Here is an 8,628-nt window from a genome sequence, read left to right as displayed (position 1 = left end):
CAGCCCCCCGCCGGCAGGGCGGAGGAGCGCGGCGGGACGGGGGCGCAGGCCCCGGCGTCCCCGGGCCCGTCCCGCCCGGCCCCGGCAGCGCTCACCATCCGGGTCCCGCCGCACGCACGTGTCGCCACACCGCCACTCGCTCGCCGCCGGCACGAACTGCTTCCGCGCCAGCCCCGCGGGGCGGCTCCGCTCCGCCTGGCTCGGCGCAGCGCGGAGCCGCGGCCGCTCCGCCCCTCGCTCGAAACAGCCAACGGAGACTCGAGCTCCGCCCGCCCGCTGCGAGCCCCGGCGCGGGCGGAGGCAGGACGCGGCTGCTCCGGCAAAGGCGGCCGGCAACGCCGCGCCAACAGCGGACGGTCCCACCGGGGGACATTTCCACGCGGTCCGGCCCACCATGCGGTACCGCGGCCCCGCCCGAACCCCCTGAGAAATGGCCCCGCCCGGTGCCGCTCCCGGTGCCGTCGGATCCTGCCCTATCCCGCCCTCGGCGCTGCCGCCCGCATCCAGGGTGGGCCCTTCCCTCTTGCCCTCCCTGTCTCGTTCCCTTCCCTCCGGCGGCCCCGCGGGGTTCGCTTCTCTCCGCTGCTGTGCAGGGGTGGGGGGTCCGGTTGGGTCCGGAGGGGGTCCCGGCCGAGCGCCCCCAGGGCCGAACCGGAGCAGCGGTCCCCTCTTCCCCTTTGCCCTGGAGCTCCCGGCACAGACCCTCTGCGGGTACGGGAGCGGCTCCAGCGCCGGACGAGGAGACGGAAATCACGGCACAGGGACGACAGAGCCGGCGGCAAAACAAGTGGCGATATTGAAGTCAAAAACAGAGGAGCAGCAGCGACAGGAGCACAACGGGTACAGCCATACAGAGCGCCCGGGATGCGCGGTCGGGACTGAGTAAAGGTTGGGGTTTTTTTTTCTTTTTCTTTCTTTTTAATTTTTCTCTTTAATATGTTGAAATTGCCCAGACTGGTCCAGTACGACATCTCAAACCTTACAGGGACGCACAGCATGAAAACCCCACCGGCACAGGGCTGCAGGGAGCATTCCCGGCACGCTCCCAAAGCCACGGGTGCACGTGCCAGTGCCGTGCCAGCTCTGCGGCACACGCCAGCATCGCTGTGGCATGGGGATGGCTCAGAGAACTCAGGGCCCAGGGGTGTGAGGGGTCACCGGAGGGGACAGGTTTTCCTGCAGCTGCCCTGCTGCCAGTTCCAGGCTCCACTCCTGACACTGCAGAGAAGGGAGCTTGCCTGGCTGCAGTGGTGCTGAGGGCCACGGCATGGCCCAGATCTGCACGAGGCGATGATGGACACCCTGTGCCCATGCAGCCAGAGCTGCGGCCCCTGGTGCCCTGCCAAGGGTTCCAGGTCGAGCCTGTCAATGGTGGCATCTGCAGAAGGATCTGTAGGAGGTTGCAGGGGAACAGAGATCACTGGAGAGAGGACCATGTGGAGAGAGAGGCAACAGTGCACGGGTGCATGTCAGGTGTCACCCCAAATATGCTAATATGCCCCTCCAGCCTTCTGGGACAAGGCACCTGTGCAGGAGTCATCTGCCCCTGTGAAAGGCCCGGAGCCCCTTGCTGGGGGTTGTGCCCCATGGTAAAGCCCCCCAGAGCCCCTGCCCAGAGGGGTACCCTTCTGGCACCCCAAAGGGAGAGGTACCTGGTGGGGGGAGGGGTACAGCAGGGTTGCCAGGTGCTGCGGTGGGGAGGGCTGTGCATCTGGAGCTGTGGGGGAGGCTCCCACAGCGGGGCACTGGTAGACCTGCTACGCAGCCAGGGCAGCTCCCACCACTCACAAGGGCTTGATTCCTTCACAGCTGCCAGAGCCAAGCATGGCTGGGGGATTGTGACCCTGGCAGGGAGGTGCCCACACCCTGCTCAGCCTTGCCACGAGCGAAGGATGCCCAGTGCAGCTGCGGGCTGCCAGGAGCCTGCAACAGAGCAGGTACCTGGCCCTGGCCCCCACACGGGTGGCAGCCACCGGGGCCCCCTGCAGCCGAGTGGATTTTCATGCTGTCTCCAGGATTTGATATCAGCGTGGACCAGTCTAACATCTCGCAGGTTTTTTCTACTGGCTACTGGAATGCGCTCGTTTGGCTTAGGGGTCCTCGATGTCGAGAAACTCTTGCTTGGGGGGGGCCATGCCGCGGTACCAGGCGCATGAGCCGTCGCTCCTCTTGATGCAGGCGTAGTGCTTCGCCTGCCGCCCATCCACGTTGTTCTTCTCCATCGCCCAGTCTGTCCACAGACACTCATCCGAGGAGGAGACGAAGCAGGGGATGGAGAGGCAGCGCGAGATCTGTGCGTAACAGAGACTGTCACCCACCAAGCCAAGGGGACACTGGGCCAGGGGGAAGCAGCATGCTCTGCTTCGTCCACCCCCCAGCTCTGGACAGGGATGCCAGGCTGACCCTGCCCTGTGGGGCATGGTGGGGATGCAACCCCAATGCAGGGAACTGGGGAACCCCTGGTTGCCAGTCCCAGGGCTGGCCTTGGTTCCCAGCTGGAGGAAGAGAGAGGCAGGGCTGCCCTTCCTGTTTGCCCAGCCACGTGCTGTGTCCCTGCCCAGCATCACCCATGAAGGATAGGGAAGAGCATCTCACTATGGAGCCCACCCCTGCCTGCGGGCTGCAGACCCTCCCTGGTGTGGGGCATGGAGCATGTGGGAGGCAGCCTGGTTGCTCACCTTGCACTCACAGCCCATCTGGTACCGCTGGTTTAGGCTCTTCTTCTGGGTTGGGGTCAGCGAGTCCCAGGTGGACACCAAGTCACAGAGCGTGATGTGCATCTTGCCATTGCCCTCTGACTTGCCTGGGGAGAGGCCAGACAGACCATTCAAGGGGGTTGCCCAGGGCCTTGAGAGCTCGTGGTGCATGGGGCCCCTCACTGTGCCCTGTCCCTGGTGACTCTGGGGAGCAGAGGCTTGTCCCCAGCTGCCCCCTCCATGGCTCGGGGCTGCCAAGCACAGCCAGGACACAGCCAGTAGGTTACCCAAGGGCTGGTGGCTGGAGCAGGAGGGGCAAGGGGAGAATGTGCTCAGGGAGCAGACACACATCAGGCACTGTCCCGCTGCCCCCCAAGAGCCCTCCCCGCAGTGCTCACCTGCAATGAGATACTCCTTCTTCCCGCCGGTGTCCAGCAGCCGGCCGCACACGGCAGTGGATGGAGCCGTGTAGATGAACTCTATGTCCTGGTCGGGGCCCTTGAACATCTGGGGAGCAGAGACAGGTGTGAGTGGCTGGTGAAGGGGCCACCCCACGGTCCCAGCCTCCTGACCCGATGTGCCCCGTTACCTTGATCTGCTTGATTTCATACTGAATGCGTTTGATTGGATTCCCGTATATATCATTCCCCGAATCCACCTCCTTTGCAGAGACGGCCTTGGCTCGGATCACTGGAAGGGAGAGGTGAGGTAAGTGCGTGACTAGTCCCTGCACCTCACAGGGTCTCCCACCTTCACAGGGGACTACTGCCCACAGCAGACCCCACTGCCTGGCTGCCCCCAGAGCCGGCTGTCACCCGCTGTCCACAGAGGGATGGGGCTCTGGCACGTGCAGGACAGTGGCCAGCAGCATTGCAGCAGCAGCTCTGCTGTGGCAGGGTCCCTGCGGTCATGCTGCTGCCACAGCCCAGGATGAGTGCTCCGGCATGTGAGGGCTCGGCACGTGGCAGTGACCTGCAGGGCCAGGGCGGGCAGCCAGCTCAACCTTACTCACCGGCTGGGTCATTGGGCTGGCTCATGCTGGGCACGGTGCCTGGGTCCCTGCCATGGGCAGCCCCCAGTTGTGCCCGGCTCCCTCCACCAGTGCAGGGACAGAAGCTCCAAGGCAGTACCAGGGATGCTGATGGTGAAGGGGAGAGTGGCAGTGCCAAAGCTAGAGCTCCTACTCAGCACTCAGAGGATGGAAGGGGCCTGGCTGCAGGGCAGTGGCTGGCAGGGCTCCCTGCTCTGCCAGGGGATACCCCCGTGCAAGGGAAGGGCACCTCCCCACCCTGCAGGGCTTCTCCCTGCCCTGCCAGCCCCCCAAGCACTGTGGGGCAGGGAACAGAGAGCTGGGCACTTTCACAGAGTTCATCCTGGTTCATGTCCCCACTGAAGGGTGCTGGGCTGGGAGCAGCCAGGGACATGCAGAGGTCACCCACTGCCTGGCACAGAGGAGCTTCTCTCACCTGGCATGGCCAGAGAGGGAATCTGACCACACTCTATAAATACCACGGGCTGTGGGGGCATGCAAGCAGGCTATTTAAGCTGAAGGTCAGGGAGGCACGGCCCCATGTGGGCACCAGCAAGTGCCAACAGAGTTTTTACTCTGGGAGGGTGACAGTGGCACCAACATGAGCAGGGACCAGGGAAGAGGTTTCCCAAAATGGCCATCCCTAGTCACGGGCAGCACTTGTGTGCGAGGCTGGGGGAAGCAATGGCTGCACTGGGGGCTTTCCCAGCTGCTCCCATCCCTTGGGAAGGGCTGGGCCTCAGCCCTGCCTGGGGACAGCGCCCACTCCTGTGTCAGCAGTGTGCTGGGATCACCGCAGACACAGGCCACCCCTCGCCCACGGCCACCGCGTCTCCGTGAGCCGAGCCCTGCGTGCCACCAGTGTAACTCGGGTGCAGCCAGTGCCGGCTCCCGTGCGGGGAATGGTTGCTGGTTCAGTGGGCTCCAGCCTTTTCCATTCACGTGCTGATGAATCACTTGACAAAAATGCAGCCCGATTCTGGGTGGATTTGTTCAGAACAGTGCAGCTTTGTGGAGGGGACGACTGCGCTGTGCTTTCCCCGCCAAGACCCCGCAGCGCAGCCAAGCTGCTCCACGCCCGCCAGGAACCAGGGCAGTGGAGGGAGCCCTGAGGAGAGCCTGGGCAAGGAGGCTGGGTGAGGGATGCAGGCAACCCCTGGGTGCCCAAGAACCAGTAGTCAGACCTTCCCAAGTGCCAATGCCCCCACTGGCCCTGTCACCCACCACTCCTGCTGCTGACATGGGCAACCACCAGCCAGGGAGCCCAGATCCTCTGAGAAATGAGCCAAGGCTCTCTGGCTCCTGCAGGGCATGGCAGGCACAGCACACAGTTGGCACTGGCTTTCCAAGTTGGACCAGGGAAATGCTGGAAATGCTCCTTCCCCAGGCAGGCCAAGCAAGAGGGTGCTGCTCTGTGGGAGCAGAGGGTCCCCTGGCAGAGTGGGATCCCCACTGGTGACATCTCCTGTGCAGGTCCCCAGGGCTGCCACTGTGGCCTCCCCATAGTGAGGACCCTGGACCCTCCAGGGACAGAGAGACCCTGCAAGGTTAGCATGTCCCCTTACTGCCCCTCTGCCACCAGCATCAGTTGGGGACAAATACAGTCATCCAATTCCACAAAACAACCAGGTTGTCTCTCTGGGCTTGCCAGTGCTGGGGTTTGTCCTCCCTGGCCCCATACAGTCATCCAATTCCACAAAACAACCAGGTTGTCTCTCTGGGCTTGCCAGTGCTGGGGTTTGTCCTCCCTGGCCCCATGTGAGGCTACCCCACCTCAGGGCACCACTGTGCTCGCCTGTGCCCCATGGGAAGAGGGGCAGTACAAGGACCCTTGGCCATGGGACCCCCCCTTCTGGCCCAAGCCTTGCAGAATGGCTGTCCTTTCCCCTGCTCTGCCAGCCCAAACCCCAGCAAGCCACCCTGCCCACACGCACCCACAGCTGCCCGGGAAGAGCCAGTACCCACGGACAGCAGGGGCCACTGCTGGGCTGGATGCCCAGAGAACAAAGCTCCCTTCTCCAGTGCTGCTGGCAGCAGAGGGGCTGGCTGCCAGTGCCAGCGCTGCCCACTGCCTGCCTGGCACTGCCGGCCCAGGCACCTGACCCTTCGGCAACGGCAGCCCCGCAGTCACTCTAGCCCTGGTTGAGGCCGGCAGAGCTGGGGAGATAGCTAACCACGCTGGGAGGGATTCCTGCACCCGCCCTGCCCGGCGCAAGGGCTACAGCCACCTCCAGGTGCCTGCTGGCACCCCGTGCCCGCCCGCGGCCGCAGCGGCGGGCACCCCGCCCGGCACGGCGGTGTGAGGATGCTGAGGCTGCAGGCGTGCAGGGCTGGCAGGGCAGCGCGGGGGAAGAGGAGGCCACGGAGACTCCTGGTGCCCAGCAGTGCCCGCGGGCGGCAGGTCCCGCTCGCCCGCCGCCCTGCGCGGGAGCCACGGGCTGAGCGCTGCCGTGGCCGCCTGCGTCATTCCGGCCGCTGACGGGAGCGGGACGGAGCCCAATCAGCGGCAGCCCCCGCGTCAGCCCACGGCCCCTCTGCGCCAGCCGCACCGGAGGGCTCGGCTGCCGCGCTCGGCAGGGCGGCACCGGGCACCGGCACCGGGCAAGGGCACCGGCACCGCCAGGCGCGGCGGGGTTTGCAGGCAGCTGCACCCCCGCGGGGACAGCTCGCACCACTCCCCCGCAAACCCCCTCCTCTGCCCGGTCCCTGCTGGCAGCCCCACACTTCTCACCGGGGCACCGAGCCCTGGGACGAGTGGGATCAGTGCAATCCAGCTGCCCGTCCCAGCTGCCCCCGGCCCAGGCTGCACCGAGCCCTGCTCCCCCCTGCCCCAGCCACTGCCTGCTGCCTCGCAGGGGCACAGCCACGGCTTTGCCTACAAGGGCTCAGCATCACCCCCTCACACCCCACATGGAGCTGCAGCAGGAGCCGGGTGTCCTGCTGTGGCACCACTGGGCAGCTGAGCATCTTCTGCAGCAGAGCAGCCCAGCAGAGCCTGGGCACAGCCCCAGTCAGGGATGGTGGATGGGGCAGCCCCAAGCCCTTGGGCCCTGCAGAAAAGCCCTGCTCATCTCATCAGCCAGGACATGCAAGCACAGGCTGGCAGGTTCTAAGTCACCAGCCCCAGTGACACAACCCCAGCCCCTCCATGACCCCCAGCCCCTCAGGCATCCCCCCACCCAATGCAGAACTGCATCTGCCTCCCCTTGCACCACCTGGAAGCGCAGCTCTGGGCTGTGGCTGCTCCAGTCCCTGCACAGGGGCAGATGCAAGGCCAGAGGGGCCATGGGGATGTGTTAGGCACTGCCCACGCCATGGAGAGGAGATCCCAGGTCCCAGGGCCAGGACACACACTGTGCTCAGCCTGATACCCCATACTGAGGGTTGAGCATGAGCCTTGGGGTCCCTTCGCCTTGGGTGCACCTACCCAGCAGTGCAGGACATCAGCCATCCCCACAGCACCACATTTCTGTCAAGGGCCCAGCCTGGATACAGGTCCCTCAGCAGCTGGGAAAGGTCCCAGCAGCACTGGGGCCCAGGTTCTCCCTGAGCTCCACACACCTGCTGGGATGGAAGTGGCTGAGAAACATCCCAACTCCAGAGAGTGTCCGGGGGAAGATAAGCAGCAAAAGGCCAGGGCACACAGGATCATCCCAGGTTGTGCCCCGCTGTCCCCAAGCCCAGCACTGTTTTCACTTAGGCCCACACGAAGCACATTTGATACAGATGAGCTGCACAAGAGGCTTGGGCTGGGAGCCAGAAGGTGCCAGCGCTGCCGGCAGCATGGCTGGGAGGACGCTGCCTGGCAGGATGGGCACCTGCTGAGGGCAGCGGGGCGGCTGCAGAGCAAAGCTCAGCAAGGCAGTGCCCTCCCAGGGGACGGTGCAGACAGCCAGGGCCGCCAAGACAGACAGTGACTCAGCAGCTGAGTCAGGGCTGAGCCGGCGCCCCACGACGGGCAGTGAGTCACGAGTGCCCCGAAAGCTGATCCTGACAGCAGCGTGATGGGAAGCTGCAGCCGCACTGCCCGAGCAGGCACAGGGCATCCTGTGGGCCAGGGACACCACCTCCAGCAGCAACTACAGAAACCCAGTGCTCCATTTTGTCTCAAAACCTCCCTGTCCCCAGCATGCCTCGTGGTGAGCCAGGGCACCCGAGGCAGCAGCCAAGTGCTGTGGGAGTTGCCGTCACGGAGGAAAGACGCTGGGAGCGGGGTCTGGAAGGGACGCCTGTGAGGAGCATCCTGGATCTGGAGCAGGGGACAGGGCAGGGCCATCCAGAGGTTGGGGCTGCCTCAGTGTTTGGGAATGTTACCTCTCCAGCTGAGCCTGGGAACGGGCCCGCGAAGGAAAGCGCCGGGAACTGGGGCCGGCCTGTTCGGTTCATATGTTAAAATTTAATAAGGGCATTATTCATAGAAAGAGGAATCCAGATCCCGGCGCTGCCAAGCCCTCCCTTTCAGCAGCATCCAAGCCGAACAAAGTGGGACGGGGGAAAGGAAATGCCTGGAAATAAGGTGCAGACAGGGGTGACCGAGCCGTGGCGGCAGCTGCCGGGGACAGGGGCTCCTCCGGGCTCCGGACCGGTGCCGTGGCCGCACTCGGAAGGTCCCGGTGGCCCCCGGGCCCCAGCCCCGCGCTGCCACGTACCTCGCGGTGTCGCCAGAGTCGGGGGAGGCCGGGCCCACCCGTGTCATTCACCGGGGGGCGGTCAGTGGGGACCCGGGCGCTCCGGTCGCCGCTCGCAGCGGCGGAGGCGCCCCCGGGAGCAGGGCCGGGCGCGGGAGCCCCCCGAGACGCTGGGAGGAGGTGCGGGGCGGGGCGGGACGGGCACAGCCCGCACGGACGGACCGCGCCCGGCCGCGCATCCGCACCCGCCGACACACCCCCGGCCGGGCGGGCG

At 65.5% G+C, this 8,628-nt stretch overlaps 2 protein-coding genes across 3 annotated transcripts in view; both read right to left on the bottom strand.

Annotated features, from left to right (window-relative positions):
• The window catches only part of USP36 (ubiquitin specific peptidase 36), a 10,562-nt gene extending 9,943 nt beyond the window's left edge, over positions 1 to 619 (bottom strand). For both annotated transcript variants that reach the window (XM_039716116.1, XM_039716118.1), the window contains exon 1: positions 96 to 619. In XM_039716116.1, the coding sequence (XP_039572050.1) occupies positions 96 to 98 (3 nt within the window). In that variant the 5' untranslated portion in view covers positions 99 to 619. The remainder of the gene's footprint in view (positions 1 to 95) is intronic.
• A 153-nt stretch (positions 620 to 772) lies between these two features.
• The window catches only part of TIMP2 (TIMP metallopeptidase inhibitor 2), an 8,344-nt gene continuing 488 nt past the window's right edge, over positions 773 to 8,628 (bottom strand). The window contains exons 2-5 of the mRNA XM_039716146.1: positions 3,286 to 3,386; positions 3,095 to 3,203; positions 2,679 to 2,803; positions 773 to 2,291 (exon numbers count right to left, since the gene is read on the bottom strand). Of these exons, the coding sequence (XP_039572080.1) occupies positions 2,091 to 2,291; positions 2,679 to 2,803; positions 3,095 to 3,203; positions 3,286 to 3,386 (536 nt within the window). The 3' untranslated portion in view covers positions 773 to 2,090. The remainder of the gene's footprint in view (positions 2,292 to 2,678; positions 2,804 to 3,094; positions 3,204 to 3,285; positions 3,387 to 8,628) is intronic.

The sequence above is a fragment of the Passer montanus genome, unplaced genomic scaffold, assembly GCF_014805655.1.
Source record: "Passer montanus isolate IOZ18808 unplaced genomic scaffold, ASM1480565v1 scaffold35, whole genome shotgun sequence".
NCBI classification, from domain to species: domain Eukaryota; kingdom Metazoa; phylum Chordata; class Aves; order Passeriformes; family Passeridae; genus Passer; species Passer montanus.
Note: the sequence above shows the minus strand (reverse complement) of the source record. Positions and strands in the feature narration are given on the sequence as shown.